The sequence below is a fragment of the Chiloscyllium plagiosum genome, chromosome 27, assembly GCF_004010195.1.
Source record: "Chiloscyllium plagiosum isolate BGI_BamShark_2017 chromosome 27, ASM401019v2, whole genome shotgun sequence".
NCBI classification, from domain to species: Eukaryota; Metazoa; Chordata; class Chondrichthyes; order Orectolobiformes; family Hemiscylliidae; genus Chiloscyllium; species Chiloscyllium plagiosum.
In genome coordinates, this window is record NC_057736.1 from 28,232,213 (window position 1) to 28,258,145 (window position 25,933).

The window sequence follows — 25,933 nt, forward strand, 5'->3', positions numbered from 1 at the left end:
GTGAGGACTGCAGATGCTGGAGAGTGTGGCGCTGGAAAAGCACAGCAGGTCAGGCAGCATCTGAGGAGCAGGAGAATCGACGATTCGGGCATAAGCCCTTCATTAGGAATGCCCAAATCATCGATTCTCCTGCTCCTCAGATGCTGCCTGACCTGCTGTGCTTTTCCAGCACTACACTCTTGAGACTGGTTCTGGACAACAGTCTTATCCATGACTATTGATAGTCCTATGGACCTATTAGGCCAACTCATTCTTAAACTCCTATGCACACCATTCAGACAAACATAGGTGTTGTGGGTGGAGAAGTAAATATTAAGGAAACACAGTTCATTAACAGTAGTCTACAGAATTTGATGAGGTGTCAATCTTATTTCTAAGTTATTTCAGTTGTTTACTGCAGACACAAGGCCATTGGGCACACTAATTATTCAGTGTCTCAATCATTGGTTGATGGCAACAGCTTATAGCGAATGGTAATTAAATTCCATCCATCCGCCATCCAGTGTGTTCTATAATGACTTTGGTTAAGAAACACCTTGACTATTAAAACTTTGCTCTCATATTCTTCCATCTCCATCAGTCCCGTAACTCAGATGTCTCACTCCTCCAATTTTGGCCTCTTTAATATCCCCAATATTAATTACATCACTATTGGTGGCTGTAAATTCAGCTTCAAGACCCTAAGCTCTGAAATACCCTTCCTAAACCTCTCTATTTCTCTAACTCTTTTTTTCTCCTTGATCATGATTCTTAAAACCTTCGTCTTTAGTCAAGCTTTCAATCATCTCCCATCATATCCTTAAGTGACTCATGAAATCTTGCCTCATAATGCTCTTGTGAAACACCTTGGGGCCATATATTACATATAAATACATTTGCTGTTAACTCCAACTTTCTAATATTTTGTTAACTGATTGCATGCCTTTTGGAATTTGCACAGTTGTTATAACTACCAAAATATGTAGTTTATTTTACTTTAAGAATTTTTAAAATAATGTTTTTACCTTCTCTTCTGAGACTATGGGTATTCCAGCCTGAAATCTCCCTCCTAATTATTTTCTGCAGGGATATCTCTTTGCTTTATCCCTGCTCCATACCTCAAACCCATCTTCCATGGCAATAAAAACTATAAAGGAATAGTTTAATTATTCTGCTACCTCTGTCCTCAGTCAAAATGCCTACCTTCCGCTGTTCTTGTCTGATCCAGTATCTGTTTAATTATATCAGAGAAAGAGAGGGTTAAAGAATAGTTTGCTATCGCCTATTGTATTTTCTTTTCTATTCATCTACTGTTTTCTGTTTCTTATCCTTTAATTGTTTGATTTTCTAGTTCTTTTGCACTTTTCCTTATTCCATTTCTGTATATTTCCGAATTATACATATATTTCTATTTCCTGATACTTTCTGTGACATCCCTTTTCATTCAAGTTCCATCTTTGTTAGAAAGATTAAAATCTGCTGTCTTCACAACAAAGGCTATATTACTAATCTTTATGACCTCTTGAGACAGTACATCCACCTCCATTTTATTGGAGGTACGGTCAGCTCAGTTGGCTGGATGGTGGGCTACAATGCAGTTATATAAATGATATGAATGTGAAAATAGGCGGTCTAGTTTGCAGATGACACCAAAATTGGAGGTGTAGTGAACAGCGAAGAAGGTTACCTCAGAGTACAATGGGATCTTGGTCAGATGAACCAACAGGCTGAGGAGTGGCAAATGGAGTTTAATTTAGATAAATGTAAGCAGCTGCATTTTGGAAAGGCAAATCAGAGGAGGACTTATACACTTAATGGGAATATCCTGAGAAGTGTTGCTGAACAAAGAAGCCTTGGAGTGCAGGTTCAGAATTCCTTGAAAGTGGAGTCTTAGGTAGATAGGATAGTGAAGAAGGCATTTGGTATGCTTTCCTTTATTGAACAGAGCAGTGAGCACAGGAGTTGGGAGGTCATGTTGTGGCTGTATAGGACATTGGTTGGGCCACCTTTGGAATATTGTGTGCAATTTTGGTCTCCCTTCTATCAGAAGCACGTTGTGAAACTTGAAAGGGTTCAGAAAAGATTCGCAAGGATATTGCCAGGATTAGAGGACTTGAGCTACAGGGAAAAGTTCAATAGGCTGTGGCTGTTTTCCCTGGCATGTCGGAGGTTGAGAGGTGACTTTATAGAGGTTTATAAAATCATGAGAGGCATGAATTGGGTAAATAGACAAGTTCTTTTCTCTGGGATGCTGAAGTCCAGAACTAGAGGGCATAGGTTCAAGGTGAGAAATTTAAAAGGACCTTAGGGGTAGTGTTTTCATGCAGAGGGTTGTGTGTGTATGGAATGAGCTGCCAGAGGAAGTGGTGGAGGCTGGTACAATTACAATGTTTGAAAAGCATCTGGATGGGTATATGAATGGGAAGGGTTTAGAGCGATATGGGCCAAGTGCTGGCAAATAGGACTAGATTAGGTTAGGATATCTGGTTGGTATGGACGAGTTGGACCAAAGGGTCTGTTTCCTGGCTGTGCCTCTCTATAATATCAACAGTATGGGTTCAATTCCTATGCTAGTTGAGGTCACCATGAAGGCATTGCTGCTTGCTTGAGGTGTGTTGACCCTTTGTATAAAGTCACCACTAGTTTATCCCTCTCTCTAATGAGAGCAGCCATGGAATTTCCATTTCACTTCCATTTTATTGTGGGTGCCTTGTATCATTATTCCTGTTTTCCAGATCCACCCTGAAAAAAATGGTAACTTCCAGTTCTTTCATCTCTGTAAGCTTCCTGGTTGTATATGCTATTCCGTAGACCTTCTTTTCTTCTATAAGATCTCTAAAGCCTGCACAAACAAACCTGAAGATCAGCTGTGATTTACTTGGTACCACACTTGCCTCTGAAACACAAGGCTGCAGTTTCAAATCCCACTCCACGTTTTGAGCATAAAATACAAGGTGAACACTTCAGCAGCAGTGCTGAGGGAGCATTAATTAATCAGCTGTCTCATTCCCCAAAGATTTTATATAAGAGTAATTGTCAAAGTCCTATCCAATATATACCTCTCAATCAACATCACAAAAAATAAATTATTTCAGCATCATCATACTGGTTAATGAGAATTGCTGATTCTAACTTGGCTGCTGTATTTCCCACTTTACAGGGGTAAGTACATCTTTTTTAAAAAAAACATTGGTTGTAAAAAGCACTTTAAGATATCCAAAGGTCATGTAAAGCACTTTTTTCTTCCATGTTCATTCACATTGCTTTTAACCAGGTTTCAGTAATTCAACAAATTCCTTACTGTCTCCACTTCTAATTCTTCTAACATTTTTATGCTTAGTACAGTTTTGCAGTGCAATCATTACAGGTGAATAAGATTTGATAGATCTATTCATGGAACAGATTTCAATTCAAGCATGGCCATGGTGCTTCTCCTGTTTCATGGTCCCTTATTCTTGCCTCTCCATCTGCTCATATCCTTCAAGTGTGCAGCATTCAGTCAGTGAGGTAGAACAGTTTTATGTTAAACTGAGGGCAGAGGAATAGTTATCTGAACTGTATGAATGCAACTAAAACAATGTTAAATCATGTCCAGAATCTGGGAAAAATTATACAGGGAAATAAGAAATGTAAAGTCTCACACACCCTACCTTATCTTCATTCCACTAAGCTCAGGTTAAAATATTTCTTTGGCCATGAGGGAAAACGTGCTCTGAAAACAGCATTTGGAAACCTTTAGCAGGGTGGTCCCTGTATGGGAGAACAGCCAAGACCAGATGCAAACCACAGCACCAAAAATGCAGCCTGGCAAATTTTTGATTTTATTAAGGCCACGTGTATTTGTTTGTAAGCAAGAGGTGTTGCTGCCTGAGACTTGGCTCCACCTGAAAGTATGGACTCTGGTGATTAGCACCATTTTGTACCCCCACTCCTGGGCCTGAATTCAACTCGTTAATGCTGGGTAAGATAACTTGTACCAAACGAATTGTACCTGGTCTGAGGAAGCAACAGGCTTGGTGTATTGTTAGTTTTCGTGTTTCATGTCCTTGTGTCGTCTCTCTAGGTGATAATGCTGGGAGTCCCAGCGCCCCTGAAATGGAAGGCTTCTTCACCAAAAGGCATTCTTGTATTTCTGTCCTCTGTTTCCATGTTCGCTCTCCCCTCAGAAGATGGTTGGACAGTGAAACTGGAAGGAGTTTCATAATCAAGAAATGTTATCAATTTAATTGAGAATGTCCTTCAAAGCAGCTTATTGCTTCCTTTTATAAGTATCAATCAAAGGATTTGACGGTGCCAAGAGGATGGATTTAAAAACTGTGTTGAGAAGGTGATTACACAGATGGCAAATTGATTAAATTTGACTCAATGTTTTGGGGTACTTTCAATGAATGCTTGTATCTCAGATTACTTTGTTTTGGAACTTCCTGTATTGAGACTTTCTTGGACTATGTTTTGATTTTATTTTCAGGGGCTCCTTTTCAGCTTTCACTAATGTCTTTGCTAGGTTATGCAGTCATGTAATAACAATATCTTCCAGTTTGCGTTGCTTCTCTTTCTTAAAGTGTCCTTCTCCAGTTATGTAAGGTAATGTTGTACAACGTGATGGTTCTGAAAGAGTTGATGTTGAAGCTGCATCAAGCTCCTTTTTCAGAGGAGAAAAACAATTAAACATGATCTCTCAATTGGTCCAGATGTGTCATCACTGGCTTTTAATAAGTCTTTATAATTATGTCTAACTGGTCAAAGTAACTCAGTGTATCATACAATAAACTACATATTATGTAAATCAAGTGCCTCATTATTAGAACTCAGGAGTGATTTATCCCCATCTCTGCTAATTAAATGGGCCCAAAGACTCAGTAACATTAGATACTGGTGGGCACTGCAGGTGCTGGAGTATATCATCATCCCGGACAATTTTTTTTTGATAAGTTTCCGTTCACCTTTTGTAAGTCTTTGTTAATGATTTAGTAGTGTTTCTGTTGCGGTGTTCTATGAGGGACTGATAAACCATCTGTTAGCTTGACATTTAAAAGAACAGAGAGGAGGATTACAGACCTGTTGTGGTAGATTCTCTGGACCAGAAGGTCAAGTGAAGATCTGAGTTCAAGCCTGACCTGCCCCAGATGTGTAATAATGTAGGAAAAACAAATTGCTGGAGAAACTCAGCAGGTATGGCAGCACCTGCAGAGAGAAAGAGTTGAAAAATATGACCCTGGAAAGGCACAGCTGGTCAGTAAGTGTCCGAGGAGGAGGAGAGTGAACGTTTAAGGCACGAGCCCTTCGTCAGGAATGGTGGGTGGGGGGGTGATAAATAGGATGGAGGGAAGGTAACTGGGAAGAGTATAGGTAGAGGCAGGTAGAGAGTGACAGTGATAGGTCATGAGGGAGGGTGGAGTGGATAGGTGGGAAGGAAGAAGGACAGGGCAATAATGATTTGGAGGGTTGGATCTGAGATGAGGTGTGGGGAGGGGAGATAAGGAAACTGGTGAAATCGATGTTGAAGCTGTGTGGTTGGAGCGTCCCGAGGCAGAAGATGAGGTGTTCTTCCTCCAGGTGTCAGGTGGCCCAGGACTTCCATGTCCTTGGTAGAATGGGAGGGGGAGTTAAAATGGGGGCTAAGAGAGTGGTGCTGGAAAAGCACAGCAGGTCAGGCAGCATCCAAAGAGCAGGAAACTCAGTGTTTCGGCATAATCCCATCATCAGAAATCAGTTGAAGTGGTCAGCCACAGGGCAGTGGGGTTGTTTGGTGTGTGTTGCCCAGAGATGTTCCCTGAAACATTCTGCAAGTTGCCGTCCTGAATCCCCAATGTAGAGGAGACCACATCCAGAACAACAGACACAGTGGATGAAATGCTTGGATGTGCAGGAAAATCTCTTCCAGATGTGAAAAGATCATTTGGGGCCTTGGATGGAGGTGAGGGTGGAGTCCAGCGATGTTTCTTCAGAACTGATAGTAGCAAGAGAAAGTAACATATAAGAGCTGAAAATGTGTTGCTGGAAAAGCGCAGCAGGTCAGGCAGCATCCAAGGAGCAAGAGAATCGACATTTCGGGCATGAGCCCTTCTTCAGGAATGAGGAAAGTGTGCCCATCAGGCTAAGATAAAAGGTAGGGAGGAGGGACTTGGGGGAGGGGCGTTGGAACTGCGATAGGTGGAAGGAGGTCAAGGTGAAGGTGATAGGCCGGAGTGAGGGTGGGGGCGGAGAGGTTAGGAAGAAGATTGCAGGTTAGGAAGGCAGTGCTGAGTTTGAGGGATTTGACTGAGACAAGTTCGAGGGATTTGTGTCCCTCCCCCAAGTCCCTCCTCCCTACCTTTTATCTTAGCCTGCTGGACACACTTTCCTCATTCCTGAAGATTCTCCTCCTCCTTGGATACTGCCTGACCTGCTGCGCTTTTCCAGCAACACATTTTCAGCTCTGATCTCCAGCATCTGCAGTCCTCACTTTCTCCTCGAAAAAGTAACATATATGCTGAAGATGTGGTGTGGAGTAATGATTAGCAATTAAGCAGAGGTAGAGCCCAGAGAGAGAGAGAATGACAAAGGGATGGATGATAGTCTGCCGGGGAGAAAAAAAACCTGACAATAGGGACCATACAAAGGTGAAAATGGGTTGGCTGTGCTGAATGTAGCCCATCTCATGAAAGGGCCTGAGGTGTGGGAGTCGATAAAGGACACAAGAAGCTGTTCAGGTTCTAAAATTGTTGAACTTGATATTGAATCCTGAAGGCTGCAGGATCCCCAAGTGAAAAGTGAGGTGTTATTCTTCCAATTTGTGCTGAGCTTCACTGGAGTTCTGTAGCAAGCCTGAGACAGAGATCTTGGCCAGGGAACACAGTGGTGTGTTAAAGTGGCAGGCAATTGGAAGCTCGTGGTCGTTTTTGCAGACAGAACATCGGTGTTCCGCATAGCAGTCATGCAGTCAGCGTGTGGTCTCCACTGCAATGGGGAGGCAAAATTGTGAGCAAAGTCAACTAGATTGACTAAAGCACAGGTTCATTGCTTTTTCACCTGGAAGGTGTGTCAGGGCTCTTGGAAGAGAGACAAGGGAGGATGTAAATGGGCAGGTATTGCATCTTCAGCGATTTCAGGGAAGGTGTTGGGAATGATGGAGGAGGGGAGTAGAGTGTCCTAGAGTGAGCAATCCCTGTGAAATGCTGACAAACAAGGGGAGGGAAATACGTGGTGGTGGCATCCCACTGGATGTGGCAGAAATGGCGGCTTGTGGTCCTTTGGCTGTGGATGCTGGTGGGGTGGAAAGTGAAGTAATATGTTTGTTCAAAATGAATGGAGGACTTTCACGGGATTCCAAGCTACATGTAGCTTTTATGATGTGGAGGAAACAGTTTATTTTTGTTTACTTTTAATGTTTTTGCTTGCAAAGCCTATTTTAGTTTTTTAAAGGGCTTGCTTTTGAATTTTGTTTGTTGCATTTCAGCCCCATGCGGATAGAGGGATCCAGGAGGTAGTGCTGAAGGAGCCTCAACCCTTGAGCTTGTCTAACAGGTTTGAGAGACTTGCTCCCTGTGTGGAGCAGGGGCTGTAGGGACAATGTGCAAACTGACCATAGCACTGTGGTACAGGGACCCATTCAGGAGTGGGGAAAAAAAAAGAAATGTAGTTGTAATCAGGAATAGTATAGTCAGGGAAATAGACACTGTCCTTTGTGGCCAGCAGAGAGAATCCCAAAGGGTACGCCTGGTGCCCAGATTCAGGATATCTCATCTGAGCTGCAGAGGAGCATGGAGTGGGAGGAGTTGTGTCTATATAGTATCTATGATATAGATGGAAAGAGGTTCTGCTGAGGAAATATGAGCAGCTTGGGATTAAATTATAAAAAGCAGAACCAAAAAGGTAATAATTTCTTGATTACAACCTGAGCCATGAGCTAATTGGGACAGGATCAACAAGATTAGAAAGATAACCGTGTGGCTTAATGATGGGTGTGGGAGAAAATGGGTTTGAATTCATGGGACATTGGTGCAAGACTGGGGACAGAGGGAGCTGTTCTGATGGGACGGGCTCCATCTGAAACATACTAGGACCAAAGTCCTGGCAAATTGTATAACTAGAGCTGTAGATAGGGCTTTAAACTAAATAGTGGGTTTATTTGCATGGAAAGTTATTGAAAATGTTAATGGGGTTGGGGGGTAGGGAGGAAGGCTCAGTAGATGTTATTAAAGTTTCCAAAACAAGAAATAGAGCCAAGTATGGAAAGGGTCAGGAATTTAACTTTAGGTATTGTAGGTAAGGGGGAAACTTTGAGAAGGTGACAGTCAATGCAGGACTGAGGGTGTTGTACTTAAATACATGCAGTATACAGAACAAGGTAAATTAACTTGTAGTGCAAAATGCAATTGGCAGGTATGATGTATGTATCACAGAGGATCACGGCTGGGAACTAAATATTCAAGAATACATGTCCTATTGAAAGAACAGACAGATTGGCAGAGGGGATCTTGTTATAAGAAATGAAATTAATTCAATATCAAGAAATGATGTAGAGTTGGAAGTTGTACATGCGGTTACCAGAAAGGAAAAAGGCCCTGTGGGAAGTTATGTACAGGTCTCCTCACAGCAGCCAGGATGTGGGGAAGAAAATATTTTAGGAGATATAAAAAGTATGTAAGAAATAACAATGGGGACTTCATGTGCAGGTGAACTGGGAAAATCCAGATTAATAGTAGATTTCAAGAAAAGGAATTTATAAAATGTTACAAGATGGTATGTTTTGAAGCAGTTGTGGTAGAGCCCAGTAGAGAACAGGCAATTCTGGATTTGGTAATGTGTAATGAGGAAGACTTGATTAAGGAGCTTAAAGTGAAGGACCCCATGGGGGCAGTAACCATAATGATAAAATTCACCCTGCAGTTTGAGAGGGAGAAGCTGGACTCAGATATGACGGTATTATAATTGAGTAAAGGTAATAACAAAGACATGAGGGATGAGGTGGCTAGAGTTGATTGGAAGGGGAACCTAGTGGGGAAGGCAGTGGAGCAGCAATGGCTAGAGTTTCTGAGGGTAATTCAGGAGGCACAGTTGAAATTCAGCCCAGGGAAGGAGAACTGTATAGAGGAGAGGATGAGGTACCCATGGCCGACAAGGGAAGTTGGACAGCATAAAAGCAAAAGTAAAAGCTTACAATGACAGTGAAAATTCGTGGGAGACAAGAGGATTGGAAAGCCATTAATAACCAGCAGAAGTTAACTAAAAAATCAATGGGGACAGGGGTAGAAGATGAAATATGAAGGGGAGCTAATTGGCTAGTTGCGGACTCTGGGTCTGTATATGGAGTTTAGATGGATGAGGGGGATCTCATTTGAAACTTTCAGAATAATGAGAGGGTTGGGTAGATGTTTCCACTAGTAAGAAAGACTAGTGACTGAATGTATAGCTTCAGAATGAAGGTATGACCTTTAGAACTGAGAAAAGAAATTCCTTCAGCCAGAGAATGGTGAATCTGTGGAACTCATTGCTGTAGAAGGTTGTGGAGGCCAAGTCATTGAGTGTTTTTAAGACCAAGATAGATAGGTTCTTAATTAATTGGGGATCAAGGGTTACAGGGAGAAGGCAGGAGAATGGGTGTGAGAAACATCAGCCATGTCTGAGTCTGTTCTACCATTCACTCAGCTAGATGGCCTAATTCTGCTTGTATATCGTATAGTCTCATGCTTCTGATCTATGGGCAGTCTGTGCTGAGAAGAGTGGGCAGACATTGAACACCAATAACATCAGGCACCGGGCTATGGAGGGCATTATAGCACCCACCTATCTGCACCTCTGCTGTGGTCATGTCCATGTTTGGTTGTCTGCAGAGAGGGAGCACGAAGAGTTCACCAGTATGATACAGGTCCTTACAATCAGTGGACCGACCCTTGCAGGGGTTACATCACCTGAAAAACAATACTTTGATTTAATTTTATCAAAATAAGTTGACTTTGTTTTGTTATAATGCCCCACCACTGGCTGTCTAAACCTTTATTGCTAATTTTATAGAATAGAGAAAAGAATTCTCCCAGAGATGACATCTTAATTTAATTTTGATAAGTTTCTGTTCACTTAAAATTGTGAATCCTTTGATTTTATTTTTGTTTTAGAACATAAAACAGTATAATATGGTACAATTTTTTTGGCCCTTGATGTTGTGCTGACCTTTTATCCTACTCTAAGATCAAACAAACCTACATCCCCTATATTTCACTATCATCCATATGCCTATTTGAGTCACTTAAATGTCCCTAATGTATCTGATTATCACCACTGCTGGCAGTGCATTCCAGAAACCCATCACTCTGAGTAAAGAACTGACCTCTGACATCTCTCCTAAACTTTCCTCCAATCACCTGAAAGTTATGCACCCTCATGGTAACCATTTCTGCCCTGGGAAAAAGTCTCTGACTATTCATTCCAACAATGCCTCTGATTATCTTGTACACCTCTACCAAGTTGCCTCTCATCTTTCTTCACTTCAATGAGAAAAGCCCAAGCTCCCTGAACTTTTCTTCATAAGACGGCTCCACAAATATCCCCATCCTTAATGATGGAAGAGCTCAGCATATCAGTGCAAAAGATAAAGCTGATGCATTCGCAACAATCTTCAGTCAGAAGCAGCGGGCTCCTCCAGTGCTCCCCAGCATTACAGATACCAGTCTCCACGTGATATCAAGAAATGGCTGGAGACACTGGATACTGCAAAGGCAATGGTCCCTGATCACATCCCGGCAATTGTACTGAAGATGTGTGCTGCAGAACTTGCCGCTCCCAAAACTCTTCCAGTATGGTTTACAACACTGGCATCTGCCTGACAATGTGGAAGATTGCCCAGGTATGTCCTGTACACAAAAAGTAGGACAAATCCAACCCAGCCATTTACCATCCAATCTGTCTACTCTCGATCATCAGTAAAGTGATAGAAGGGGTCATCACCAGTGCTATGAAACAGCACCTGCTCAGTGACACCAGTTTGGGATCCCCCAGGGTCACTCAGCTTCTGATCTCATTACAGCCTTGGTTCAACCATGGACAAAAGAGCTGAATTCCAGAGGTGATGTGAGAGTGACAGCCCTTGACATCAGGCCGCCTTTGACCAGGTATGGCATCAAGGAAGCCTGGCAAAACTAGAATCAGTGGATGTCAGGGGCAAACACTCCACTGGTTGGAGTCATACCTGGCACAAAGGAAGATGGTTGTGGTTGTGGAGGGTCGGTCATCTCAGCAATCTTCAGTTGATTCATCAATGACCTTCACTCTGTCATAAGGTCAGAAATGGGGATGTTCGCTGATGATTATACAGTGTTCAGCACCATGCTGCCTCACAGCGCCAGAGACCCGGGTTCAATTCCCGCCTCAGGCGACTGATTGTGTGGAGTTTGCACATTCTCCCAGTGTCTGCGTGGGTTTCCTCCGGGTGCTCCGGTTTCCTCTCACAGTCCAAAGATGTGCAGGTCAGGTGAATTGGCCATGCTAAATTGCCCGTAGTGTTAGGTAAAGGGGTAAATGTAGGGGTATGGGTGGGTTGCACTTCGGCGGGTCAGTGTAGACTTGTTGGGTCGAAGGGCCTGTTTCCACACTGTAAGTAATCTAAAAAAATGAATCTCTTCACACTTTCCCAGGTTGAATTCCATCTGCCACTTATCAGCACAGATCTGCATTCTGTCAATATCCCATTGTAAACTACATCAGCCCTCCACACTACCCACCACTCCACCAACCTTTGTGCCATCGGCAAACTTACTAACCCACCCTTTCATTTCCTCATCCAAGTCATTTATAAAAATCACAAAGGGCCGAGGTCACAGACCAGATTGCTGTAGAATACCAGTGGTCACCAAGCTCCAGGCTGAATACTTGCCATCCACTACCACCCTCTGTCTTCTGTGGGCTAGATCCTCTCCAATAATTTGCCCACCTTAGACGCAAGACTGACTGGTCTGTAATTTCCAGGATTATCCCTATTCCCTTTCTTGAATAAAGAAATAACATTTGCCATCCTCCTATCATCTGGCATTACTCCACTTGATTGTGAGGATTTAAAGATCATTGCCAAAGGCAGAGCAATCTCTTTCCTTGCTTCCTGTAGAAATCTTGGGCATATCCTCTCTGGCCTAGGGGACTTATCTATCCTTATGTTTTTCAAAATTTTCAGCACATCCTCCTTCTTAACATCAACCTGTTTGAGTATATCAGCCTGTCTCACGCTGTCCTCACAAATGACAAGGTCCCTCTCAGGAGTGAATACTGAAGCAAAGTAATTATTAAGAACCTCCTTTACCTCCACTGACTCGATGCACAAGTTCCCTCCACTATCCCTGATCAGCCCTACTCTCACTCTGGCCATCCTCTTGTTCTCAAGCAAATGTAGAATGCCTCAAGGTTTTCCTTAATCCTACCTGCTAAAGCTTTTTCATGCCTCCTTCTCGCTCTCCTAAGTCCATTCTTCAGTTCCTTCCTGGCTACCTTGTAATCTTCTACAGCCCTGTCTGATCCTTGCCTCCTCAACCTTAAGTAAGCTTCCTTCTTCCTCTTGACTAGATGTTCCACAACTTTTGTCACCCAAGGTTCCTTCACTGTTTTTCTTACAATGCCATCCAAGGACTTTCTAATCTGTTGAACATTTACTTTGAAAACAAGAGCATAAAGGAGGATTGGTGGGAGCAGTACTCTACCCCAGTCATAAATTGCAGTGGTTGCTACCAGAATTCATGACATAGTGATCAGTGTGGGATTGGAACAGAAGTAACTTGAGCTTAGCAATGGTGGAAAAATCTACATGACCCAATGGGGGAAAAACATACATTTCTGTAAAAAGTGGGTTTATTGCTTTACCAAGGCTCAGTCCGTCAGTCAGCAGCTAAAAGAATATAACTGGACAGCAGTCTGCAACAGGACAAAAAACAGCACTTCAAAAGAAAACCATCGCCTCAGAGCTCATAAGAAGCACAGAAAAATCACTGTGGGCTAGGATGAGAATTGAATCCAGCCACACTGGGAAAGTGATGGTCTTCAGACAAGAACCACCCATGGGAGCAGTTCAGAGATCCATAAATATATTTAGAAATCCCTGTGGGTAAGGGGGACATTTTTAAAAAAATAATTGTTCAGAAGACAGGCTGGGAAGGACAGTAGCTGAAATGAAGCATTTGCCCTTCAGAATGACCATTGCCAACACTGTGAACAGGCATCATGAGACAAGGCTACAGTAGAAAGAGATGGACCAAGACATTAGCTTATACTGAAGCTTCAGCATCAGAAAAATTGCAAAGTGCCTTTAAGTTGATAAGAGGGCAATTTAGAAAATTTGAACACAATTGTAATGAAAGCAGATATAGGAATTTTAAGGTTTTGATAAGATTGGGACATTCATAATTTTAACTGTAATTTTAGTGGGAAGATATATTAAGGAGCCACAAATGTTTACTTTAAAAATTGTGTAAGGCATGTGCTTTGTATTTTAGCCTGTGAAAGGTAGGAAAACTCCATTTTGCCTGTAAAGAAGTGAGAAACCTTCATCTTGGTTCCCGAACCACTATTTGGATTAGAAAAAAGGAAGTGCACACGCTCATTTAGCAGTTTAGAAATACAGTATTGCTATTTAGAAGAATTTGGAACTTATGGCAATGCTAAAGTGTTTTACTATTTATAATGGAGTTATTAAATCTTTCTTAAAAGCAAATAGTCCAGCATTTTATCATAATGTTTAAACATTTGCAGAAATTGAAAATTCTGCAATATAGCTATTACTGTACAGAGTTTAAAAAAAAATATAACAGCATTGTCTAAATGCAAGCTTGTAAGCTTTAAAGTCATTAGCACCTATCTATTGTAGATATATTCTTTTAGCTGCTGACTGACGGATTGAGCCTTGGTAAAGCAGTAAACCCACTCTTTACAGAAATGTATTTTTTCCCCCTGTTGAGTCATGTGGATTTTTCCACCATTACTAAGCTCAAGTTACTTATGTTCCAATCCCACACTGATCACCATGTCCTGAGATAAACTGCTTAATAGCTTTGAGATAAAAACTCTAAAGTTTGTAACAAGTGATAAGAATAAATTACATTAAGAAGGAGCAGGATAAATAAAACAGAAGGTCAGCATTTCTGCCACCTCCCACCAGACACACATTCCCCTCCCCCCCTTTATCTACCTTCCACGGGGACTGTTCCTTCCGGGCCACCCTGGCCCACTCTCCCTTTACTCCCAACGCCGCCCCCCTCCACCCCACCTCCCCAACAGCCCCAAGGCATCTTCTCCTCCAACTGCCAAAAGTGTAACACCTGACCAGTTGCCTCCTCCCTCCTTAGTATCCAAGAGCCCAAACATACCTTCCAGGTGAAACACCACTTTACCTGGATTTCACACAATCTAGTCTACTGTAATTGCTGCTCACAATATGGTCTCCTCTACATTGGGGAAATGAACCATTCACTGGGTGACTCCTTTGCAGAGCATCTATGTTCTGCCCGCAAAAAAGACCCTGAGCTTTCAGTTACCTGGCACTTTAACACACCACCCTTTCCCTGGCCAACATCTTGGTCTCAGGCTTGCTGCAGTGCTCCAATGAAGCTCAGCGCAAGCTGGAAGAACAACAGCACATTTTCCACTTGGGATCTCTGTACACACTTAAATTCCTCTGCAGCCCTCTGGACTAAATGTTGAATTCAATAATTTTAGGACTCGTCTGAGCCCCTACCCCACATACCAGCCCTTGTTATCACATGGTCTGCCATTACACACTACCTACTGTTAGTTACTAACCGTCTCCATTAACAGCTATTCATTCTCCTAGCCTGATGGTTATCAACTACTTTGTCTTTCCAACTGTTCTTCTCTCTCTTTGAGCTATATCCCCACCTATCATTTACTCCTTACCCCTTTCCCCCACCCTATTTTCTGCATTTCAGCTGACATTTTCCAAGCTATCATCTATTCTAAGGAATGGTCACTGGACTTGAAACATTAACTCTGATTTCTCTTCACACAGGCTGCCAGACCTGCTGAGTTTTTCCAACACCTTTTGTTTTTGTTTCTGATTTACAACATCTACAGTTCTTTTAGTTTTTATTTACCAGGAGAAATAATATTGTCAACAAGATTCAATATCTGAGACAGGTCAAACAGAACACAAAATGGAATATCTTGCAGAAAACAGTTCTTAAAGTACAGAATTACTTAAAAAACTAAATGTTAAATCATACCCCGAATAAGTAAAAATATTGCATGCTGTAGCTTCCACAGTAGATGATGTTATAAATCATCAAAATATGAAAGAAGACATACTTTTTGAAGATGTTTTAATAACTTCTGATAACTAATCTATGAATAAGAAAATCTACAAAAATAAAAGACATAACAGAGGAATTCAGCTTTCAGGGGAATCAGTGGATGATTTCATTTACTAGCTCTCCTGATTAGTGGATAAAAATATTCAAACAAAAACAGAATGTGTTTGAGAAACTCAGCAGGTCAGGCCGCATCTGTGAAGAGACACAGAGCCTGGTGTGAATCATTCTCAGAATCCAGTCACTGCTCCTGTGCTCAGGCTGACACACCAACACTCACTTTTCCACTGCTCTTCCAATCACAGCCTGTTTCCTATCCCCTACTTGCTTCTGATAGGCTCACTAGAGCTTGAGAGGAGCAGCCTGTGATTAGCTCTTCAAGATTTTGTCACTTCTACTTCTCAGGATAACTTCTCTTCTATTGATCCACTTGTAGTTGGGTTTTCCCAGACTTCCTGGGCTCTTTTAGGGGGAAATTCACTTTTGCTCCCATCTTGGGCCCTGCTTTGGAATAATTAGCTTCAAAGGTTAAAGGTAAAATAACTGAACATTGAATTTTGCAAACTGAATTTCAACTGTTCAAATAAAACCTCACATACATGAAACATTAACTCTCTCTCTCTGTCCATAGATGCTGCCAATATGCTGAATATTTTCAGCATTTTCTGTTTTTATTCCAGCATGTGCAATATTGAGTGTTTGTAAGCGCATTCGAAAAATGTTTTTTTAAGATGTTTGCATGAGAAAGCTCTGCAGGTGGCGTTGTTGAGCAACAGCAACAGTTTTTCCATTTCCATAACAAGACGAAATGTGCAGAGAGTCATATGGAAACTGACCCTTCGTTCCAACTTGTCCATGCCGACCAGATATCCTAAACTAATCTAGTCCCATTTGCCAGCACTTGGCCCATATCCCTTTAAACCTTTCCTATTCATATACCCATTCTGAGGCCTTTTAAATGTTGCAATTGTACCACTTCACCACTTCTTCTGGCAGCTCATTCCATACACCGTGTGTGTGAAAAAGCTGCCCCTAAGCTCCCCTTTAAATTTTTCCTCTCTCACCCTAAACCTATGCCCTCTTGTTCTGGACTGCCCCACCCCAGGGAGAAGTCCTTATCTATTTATCATATCCATGCCCCTCATGGTTTAATAAATCTCAATAAGGTCACCCCTCAGCCTCCAATGCTCCAGGGAAAATAGCCCCAGCCTATTCAACCTCTGCCAATAGCTCTAACCTTCCAAACCTGGCAACATCCTTGTGAATCTTTTCTTAACCCTTTCAAGTTTTACAACATCCTTCCGATAGGAAGGAGAATAGAATTGCATGCAATGTTCCAAAACTGGCCTAACCCACATCCTGTACAGCTGCAACATGACCTCCCAGCTCCTATACTCAATGTTCTGATCAATAAAGGAAAGCATACCAAACGCCTTCTTCACTATCCTATCTGCTTGTGACTCCACTTTCAAGGAGCTAGGAACCAGCACACCAAGGTTTCTTTGTTCAGCAACACTTCCCAGGACCATCCCATTAAATGTAAAAGTCTTGCTCTGATTTGGCTTTCCAAAATGCAGCACCTCACATTTATCTAAAACTCCATCTGCCTCTCCTCAGTCTATTGACCCAACTGATCAAGATCCTGTTGTACTCTGAGGTAGCCTTTTTCTCTGCCCGCTACACCTCCAATTTTGGTGTTATCTGCAAACTTACTAACTATATCTCCTATGTTCACATCCAAATTATTTATATAAATGACGAAAAGCAGTGGACCCAGCACCGATCCTTTGTGGCACACCACTGGTCACAGGCCTTCAGTCTGAAAAGCAACCCTCGACAACCACCACCCTCTGTCTTCCACTTTCAAACTTGTACTGTATCCAGATGGTTAGTTCTTCCTGTATTCCATGTGATCTAACCTTGCTAATTAGTTTTCCATAAGGAATATTGTCGAACATCTTATCGAAGTCCATATAGATCACATTCACCGCTCTGCCCTCATCAATCATCTTTGTTACTTCTTCAAAAAACTCAATCAAGTTTATGAGACATGATTTCCCATGCACAAAGCCATGTTGACTATCCCTAATCAGTCCTTGCCTTTCCAAATACATATAAATCCTGTCCCTCAGGATTCCCTCCAACAACTTGCCCACTTCCGACATCAGGTTTACTGGTCTATAGATCCCTGGCTTGTCCTTACCACCTTTCTTAAACAGTGGCACCATGTTAGCCAACCTCCAGTCTTCTGGCACCTCACCTGTGACTATCGATAATCCAAATACCTTAGCAAGGGGCCCAGCAATCACTTCCCTAGTTTCCCAGAATTCTAGGGTACACTTGATCAGGTCTTGGGGATTTATCCACTTTTATGCGTTTCAAGACATCCAGCACTTCCTCCTCTGTAATCTGGACATTTTGAAAAATGTCACCATCTATTTCTCCACATTCTATATCTTCCAATGTCCTTCTCCACAGTAAACACTGATGCAAAATACTTGTTTAGTATCTACCCCATCTCCTGCATTTCCACACAAAGACCGCCTTGCTGATCATTGAGGGGCCCTATTCTCTCCTTAGTTACCCTTTTGTCCTTAATGTATTTGTAAAAACCCTTTGGATTCTCCTTAATCCTATTTGCCAAAGCTATCTCATGTCCCCTTTTTTGCCCTCCTGATTTCCCTCTTAAGTATACTCCTACTGCCTTTATACTCGAAGGATTCTCTCAATCTCTCCTGTCTATACGTGACATATGTTTCCTTCTTTATCTTAACAAAAACCTCAATTTCTCTAGTCATCCAGCATTCCACACACCTACCAGCCTTTCCTTTCACCCCAACAGGAAGATACTGTCTCTGCATTCTTGTTGTCTCATTTTGAAGGCTTCCTATTTTCCAGCCATCCTTTCACCTTTGAACATTTGCCGCCAATCAGCTTTTGAAAGTTCTTGCCTAATACTGTCAAAATTGACCTTCCTCCAATTTAGAACTTTTAACTGTTAGATCTAGTCTATCCTTTTCCATCACTATTATAAAACAATAGAATTATGGTCGCTGGCCCCAAAATGCTCCCCCACTGACACCTCAGTCACCTGCCCTGCCTTATTTCCCAAGAGTAGATCAAGCTTTGCACCTTCTCTGGTAGGTATATCCATATACTGAATCAGAAAATTTTCTTGTACACACTTAAATTCCTCTCCATCTAAACCCTTAAGACTATGGCAGTTCCAGTCTATGTTAGGAAAGTTAAAATCCCCGACCATAACCACCCTATTATTCTTACAGATAACTGAAATCACGTTTCAAATGTGTTTCTCAATTTCCTGCTGACTATTGGGGGGTCTATAGTACAATCCCAATAAGGTGATCATACCTTTCTTAGTTCTCAATTCTACCCAAATAACTTCCCTGGGTGTATTCCCAGGAATATCCTTCCTAAGTACAGCAGTAATGCTATCCCTTGTCAAAAAAGCCACTCCCCCTCCTCTCTTGCCAGACCTGTCCATCCCTGCGCCATGTTTCTGTAATTGCTATGATATCCCAGTCCCATGTTCCTAACCATGTCCTGAGTTCATCTGCCTTCCCTGTTGGGCCTTTTGCATTGAAATAAATGCAGTTTAATTTATCAATCCTACCTTGTTCTCTACTTTGATCCTGCCTGCCCTGACCGTTTGACTCACTCCTTGTCCCAACTGTATAGTCTCAGATTGACCTCTATCCTCACTCTCTCCCTTGGTCCTACCCACCTTACCTTTACTCATTTAAATCCTCCCAAGTAGCTCTAGCAAATCTCCATGCCAGTATATTAGTACCCTTCCAATTCAGGTGCAATCTGTCCTTCCTATACAGGTCACTTCTACCCCAGAAGAGAGTCAAATGATCCAAAAACGTGAACTCTTCTCCCCTCCACCACACATTAATCTCCAATTCCTACCCTCACTAGCTCGTAGCACCAGATATTACTACCCTGAGGACCTCCTTTTTAAATTTGTGTCTAACTTTCTTTATTCTCACTTTAGAATCTCATCTTTTTCCCTTCCTATGTCATTAGTTCCAATGTGTACAATGACTTCCTGTTGCTCCCTCTCCCCTCTGAGAATATTCTGCACCCTCTCTGAAACATCCTTGATCCTGGCATCAGGGAGGCCGCTACCATTCTGATTTCTCGCTGCTGGCCGCAGAAATGTCTCTCTGTGCCTCTGACTAGAGAGTCCTCATCACAATCGATACTTATTTTAAAAATAAGCTAATTTCATTGAATCACAGTGTGGAATCAGATCATTCAGCTCAGAGTCCACACCGACCTTACAAAGTGCATCTCACTCAGACCCATTCCCCTAACCCTATCCCCTGCATTTCACGTGGTCAATCCACATAACCTGCACACCTTTGGACAGTGGGGGGAAACTAGAGCACTTGAAGAAAACCCACACAGACATGGGAAGAACATACAAACACTATACGGACAGTTGCCTGAGATTGGGATCAAACCTGGTTTCCTGACTCTGTGAGGCAGCAGTACTAACTGCAGAGCCACTATGCCATCTAATTAATTGCAATTCAATTTCATTTTCAAGCATTGATGCACGGAAGTCTTGAGTACCAACCACTGACAGCTTGTGGTTGGTACAGTTCATTGGCCCAAATTGTCCTTCCTAGGTATTTTAATCAATCTTCCATAAACCTCTTCAGAGATGGTAACATTCACATCCCTGGACTCTATGGGCAATTTACTATGGCCAATCCTCCTAAGCTGTGCATCTTTGAACTGTGTTAGGAAACCAGAGTAGCCAGAGGAAATCTACACAAATACAGGAAAGTGCAAAACCTGACACCGACAGACGCCTGAGGCTGGAATCGAACCTGCGTTGTGAGGAAGCACTAACCACTAATCCATCACACTTTAAAGTGAGTAGCAGGAAATTTAGGGAGGGATGTGAGGAAATATCTTTTCACCCAGAATGCAGTGGGACCCTGGAACTCACTGCTTAGAAGGGTGAGGGTGGTGGTGAAGCAGAAACCCTCATAACATTTAATTATTTAGATGTGTACTTTTGATACCAAGGATACAAGGCTTTGGGCCAAGTTCTGGGAAATGGAATTAGAATAGTTAGCTGCTTATTTTTGACTGGTGCAGACTTGATGGGCTGTTTTGTGTGCTGTTTACCTTTAAGACTCTATGACCTCTGGAGCAGGTGAGACTTGAATTTCCTGGCTGAAAGGACACAAGCATTATACCATATGAGCCTTCATTTTTCCTTTAAGTCTCGGATCTTGTTTAATTATCAGTGGTGGAGAATAGATCACTAGTGCCTCTTAACAAGTAGGGGTCTTTGACTTGCAAAACAATGTGTAGATTCTTCCATGATAGCAATAGTTACAATTAACGTTAACCAGTTAGACCCAATTTCAAAATCATTAGGCGGGCAAAGATGACACAGCTGTCTCCGTAGGGACCTCATGCCTCTTGCTTTATTTTGTACCTAAAAGATTATGTGATCTCATCAGTCAGCCTGTGACCTTTTATACTGCACTATTCTCAGATATATCTGGTGGAGTTTTCACCTCCCTGGTATGATGTGAGCAATGGCAAGAAAAATGGGAAAATGCAGACAAAAGTTTTTAAAAAAGAATCATGACACAGAGGAAAATCTTCTGTGATTTTCTCTTCAAATCTTAAATGATATTTCAGAATCTCACCGTTGAACAGCAACTACCTTATTTCCATCTTATTAAAACCCCAACTTGCCATATTTTTGTGCTTCTTCCAATTCTCCTCTCATTCCCCCAGAAACGAGATGGTGCAAATTCTGAAATGTAAATCAAAGCAGGTACCAGATGGTAGCAGCTCATTCAATACTTCCTGCAACATCATCTAAATGTCTCTTCACAGCAGTGTCCCTACATTCTCCATGACCACCATCTTCCTTGACTGTTTGTTCATGCAAGTTGATATCAGTAAACCCCCAGCCTCGCTTGTCAGCTTGCCTGTTCTCAGAACAATTCACAGATCAGTTCGGGCCCTCAATAGTTTATCTTGGGACATCTATTATTTGCATACTTCAGCCAGGTAACTGCATAAGCAGAGACACACAGCTCATTTCATGCATCTGCACAGGATTAACCTTATGGCTGTTGGCTTGCTTCCTTGGCTCTCACTCACTTTGGACCTACTTTGAAGGTTGCCAGCCTCTGTGTACTTCACTCTGCTTTCTGAGCATACTCTTGCTGATTTCACAGCAAGACATAATGGCTGCCAGTCTCTATGTGGCTTGTGTTGCTTTCTTAGTGCTCAGGCATTTTGCTGCTTTGTTACAGCCTGTCATTGAATTGATTTTTAGGGCAGATAGAGAGGCAAGCAGCTCTGTCATGGTGGGGAACACTGAGCGATCATGGGAGTCGGCATTCTCCTGTACGACACCCATGTTGGGTCATCATTATTCCTGCACCATGAATAGTACCAGTACTTTATGTAGCAAATACACTGAATGTGTTTCAAATAAATAGTGACATGAAGTCAAGGGATAGAAGTGCTTACTGGGATGAAAGAGGACTGCCATCAGTCAGGGGGTACTGCCATAGGCACCCCAGGGGCTTGTCTGATTACAATACAGGAGGTAGGCCACAGTCAGTCATACACATGGTCCTACCAGAGTCTGGGGATCAGTATCTTTGCAGTCTTGTAGGTCGTGCAACTAGTCTGGGACCACGGATGTGTTGGTCAGAGAGCTGTGGAGACATTAGTCCAGGACGTAGGACAGTTTGAGTCCCCAAGGATGGGAGTGTGTGGCGGGGTTCGGGGTGGTGGTGGCGGGGGGGCGGTGTTGCAGTCAGTCCTGGAGGTTTGATGATAATAATTAGGAACTTATCGGGGGAAATCCATGAGAAAGAAAGCAACTCAATCTGGGGTAGACCCCATTATACTAGGTCGCTGTGGGAAATGAATTTCACCTGATGAAGGAGCAACAGTTAAAAAGCTTTGGATTTCAAATAAACTGTTGGACTTTCACATTTATCTCAGTATCGGTGTTGCTGACTTCCAATAGTACATTGTGTAACATAAAGGCAACCACCTCAATTAACACTGATCACATGATCATACTCAAGATATTTTCCTCTTATGTTAGAATGTTAGTATAATGAGGACAGCGAGTAGTATGAAAAAGTTTTATTAGTTTTGCAACTCATCTTTTTAAGGTTTCTCTGTTATTAATTGCTCTGACCAATTTTATTGCACTGGGCAATGCCTTAGCATTGACCACGTGTCTTTTGTTTTTCTTTCTTATTGCTTATCAGTGCAAGAAGGTGGAATTGTGGTAGAAGATCATCCAACAATTGTATCAAATGGCACAGCAGCTTTGAAAGGTCAAATAACCACTTTCTGATATATCTCTTTTTTTTGTTCCACAATGAATCAGAATTATGCGCATTTCCATGTGGCCATTCACTAAATTACATTTAACAACTTTAACAAGTATAGATGCCAAAACAAGATATCTAATTCGAGTGTGTACTGATCAATGACTTTAGATTAATAGAATGTTATCCCCAGATTTTTCTCTTAATGAATCTTCTCAAACACAAACAATCCATTTAAGTTGTGAATTGCTGCTATATTACAATGATTATATCACTTGTTATCACTTATTATGAATTACGTTTGACATATTTTGTAATGCTATAAGTGAAGTTGTGGTTGCCAATGCCAAAACAGTATTTATCTTCCATCTGACTAGTTTCGATTTTGTTCATATCCTCTCAAGTGATGCCCATTGGTTCAAAACATCTGACTCCCTTTACAGTATTTTTCAGTCTTTGTCTGTCTCACTATTTAAGCAACTGAAAATGTGTTGCTGGAAAAGCGCAGCAGGTCAGGCAGCATCCAGGGAACAGGAGAATCGACGTTTCGGGCATAAGCCCTTCTTCATAAGCATTCCTGAAGAAGGGCTTATGTCCGAAACGTCGATTCTCCTGTTCCCTGGATGCTGCCTGACCTGCTGCGCTTTTCCAGCAACACATTTTCAGCTCTGAACTCCAGCATCTGCAGTCCTCACTTTCTCCTCACTATTTAAGCATTCTATAAATTATTCTGTATAAGCTTGGCATATTAACATTTTTGTCTCTTTTCCCCCTTGATTCAAATATATTTGTCACTTTAGTTACCTACAATTATCTTTACAATTAAAGTGTTTTGAGAGAACCCTTACTATATAATTCCCTTGCTTACGCTGATTATTAGCTCTTCTATAGTACCGCTTCCAGTCTCTCATTTTGAAAGTTACCATTTGTTTTCACATCCTACTATCACTTTTGGCTTAATTATTTTCCTATCGATCACTTCTCAACACATGCTTATTTGAAGCTCATGAAATAGCATACGTGGAAAACGTTTGTGCTTCAATACTCTTACAATTTCATTAACTGCCAATTGCTCACCTCAGTTTTTTTACTTTCAAATATTTCCTATTTTCTTAGAGTAATAAAATTCTGCTTTCTGATTTTCAAAGGGCAGGGGGAATCATTGCTATCGTTTTAACTACAGCTTTACTAATATCTCCATTTTAACTAACCCAGTTATTTTTGTTACATCTTTATCCTAATAAAATTTACAGCATGTCTTTGATAGGATTGCAGAACTGCCTATCTGTGCTGCGAACTGATCATTACATAAAGCCTACTCATGCGGCCTTGAAATGGTTTGCGGAGTGCACTGACAGCTCATTTCTGCTCCGCCTATAGCTTATGAAAATTAGAACTTTCTAATGTTCCAAGCTTCCAAGTAATCTCGTGAGTAGTTACTGAATTTCTGATTTCATTTAATACATTTATTAAATTAAATAGTATTTTGTTTTCTACATATAAAGCAGAAGGATTTTTAGTTTGGTTGTTTCTTCTTTGGAGCAGGAATTGCTATTTACTTGTCTCTTCATTTGTTGCTATCCCATTTCCTCGTTGTTTCTTTGCTTCTTTTCTTCTTAATTGATACATTTCCTTGATCTAGCTTTCTCTCCTTGATCTTAGGATTATTGTATGTGCGTCCAATTGCTTTCATACTGTTGTTCAAATTCTGAATCCATTTTAATGGTGGTTTGTCTGTGTACTTTGAGGAGAAAGTGAGGACTGCAGATGCTGGAGATCAGAGCTGAAAATGTGTTGCTGGAAAAGCGCAGCAGGTCAGGCAGCATCCAGGGAACAGAAGAATCGACGTTTCGGGCATAAGCTGAATGGCCTGTTTCTGTTGACCTTGTCAGTAATCAAATGACACCAGGTTATAATTCAACAGGTTTATTTGATTTTCAGGTTAATTTCAGCCCCTCTTTCTTACATTTCCCTGATTGCAAATTGGAGTTGATTTCTCCATTTGGTCTTGATCAGTGCCACGTGATCTGGAGTCCCATTTGCTGGCAGCTATTTTAATAAACAGTGATAGCAGACAAGATAACTTAAAATCTTCATTCAATTAACTTTTTTTAAAAATCAGGCATGAGTTAGTGTGTAGTGTAAAGAAACAGGATAATAGTACAAGCCATTTCCAGTGCGAGCAGCAGCGAAGGTAAGACCGTTTGGTTTTAAAAGTACTTACTGGTAGCGGGCAGTGGTGTTTTTTTTTCTCTTTCACTCTCTCTTCACAGAAAGAGCGGGAGCACCAGGGGGAAGTGACGACGACCAGAGGGGCAGCCGGGAAGGAAAGCGGTGAGTATTTATACTCACCCTTCGAAGCCGTCGGTCATTTCCAGTGCGAGCAACAGCGAAGGTAAGACCGTTTGGTTTTAAAAGTACTTACCGGTAGCGGGCAGAGGTGTTTTTTTTTCTCTTTCACTCTCTCTTCACAGAAAGAGCGGGAGCACCAGGGGGAAGTGACGACGACCAGAGGGGCAGCCGGGAAGGAAAGCGGTATTTATACTCACCCTTCGAAGCCGCCGGTCATTTCCAGTGCGAGCAGCAGCAAAGGTAAGACCGTTTGGTTTTAAAAGTACTTACCGGTAGCGGGCAGAGGTGTTTTTTTTTCTCTTTCACTCTCTCTTCACAGAAAGAGCGGGAGCACCAGGGGGAAGTGACGACGACCAGAGGGGCAGCCGGGAAGGAAAGCGGTGAGTATTTATACTCACCCTTCGAAGCCGCCGGTCATTTCCAGTGCGAGCAGCAGCGAAGGTAAGACCGTTTGGTTTTAAAAGTACTTACCGGTAGCGGGCAGCGGTGTTTTTTTTTCTCTTTCACTCTCTCTTCACAGAAAGAGCGGGAGCACCAGGGAGAAGTGACGACGACCAGAGGGGCAGCCGGGAAGGAAAGCGGTGAGTATTTATACTCACCCTTCGAAGCCGTCGGTCATTTCCAGTGCGAGCATCAGCGAAGGTAAGACCGTTTGGTTTTAAAAGTACTTAACGGTAGCGGGCAGCGGTGTTTTTTTTTTCTCTTTCACTCTCTCTACACAGAAAGAGCGGGAGCACCAGGGGGAAGTGACAACGACCAGAGGGGCAGCCGGGAAGGAAAGCGGTGAGTATTTATACTCACCCTTCGAAGCCGTCGGTCATTTCCAGTGCGAGCAGCAGCGAAGGTAAGACCGTTTGGTTTTAAAAGTACTTAACGGTAGCGGGCAGCGGTGTTTTTTTTCTCTCTCTTCACAGAAAGAGCGGGAGCACCAGGGGGAAGTGACAACGACCAGAGGGGCAGCCG

At 42.2% G+C, this 25,933-nt stretch overlaps 1 protein-coding gene and 1 long non-coding RNA gene across 2 annotated transcripts in view; one reads left to right on the top strand and one right to left on the bottom strand.

The window, feature by feature from the left end:
• LOC122563701 (tissue alpha-L-fucosidase-like) overlaps positions 1 to 4,765 on the top strand; it is a 19,053-nt gene extending 14,288 nt beyond the window's left edge. Inside the window, exon 8 of the mRNA XM_043717809.1 lies at positions 4,043 to 4,765. Coding sequence (XP_043573744.1) covers positions 4,043 to 4,183 — 141 coding nt within the window. The 3' untranslated portion in view covers positions 4,184 to 4,765. The remainder of the gene's footprint in view (positions 1 to 4,042) is intronic.
• LOC122563703 lies at positions 4,081 to 25,477 on the bottom strand. The gene is made up of 3 exons (XR_006315697.1): positions 25,442 to 25,477; positions 9,748 to 9,872; positions 4,081 to 4,165 (listed from the first exon to the last, which is right to left on the bottom strand). It is a non-coding gene; the product is annotated as an uncharacterized LOC122563703 (long non-coding RNA).
• Between the last annotated feature and the right edge of the window lie 456 nt (positions 25,478 to 25,933).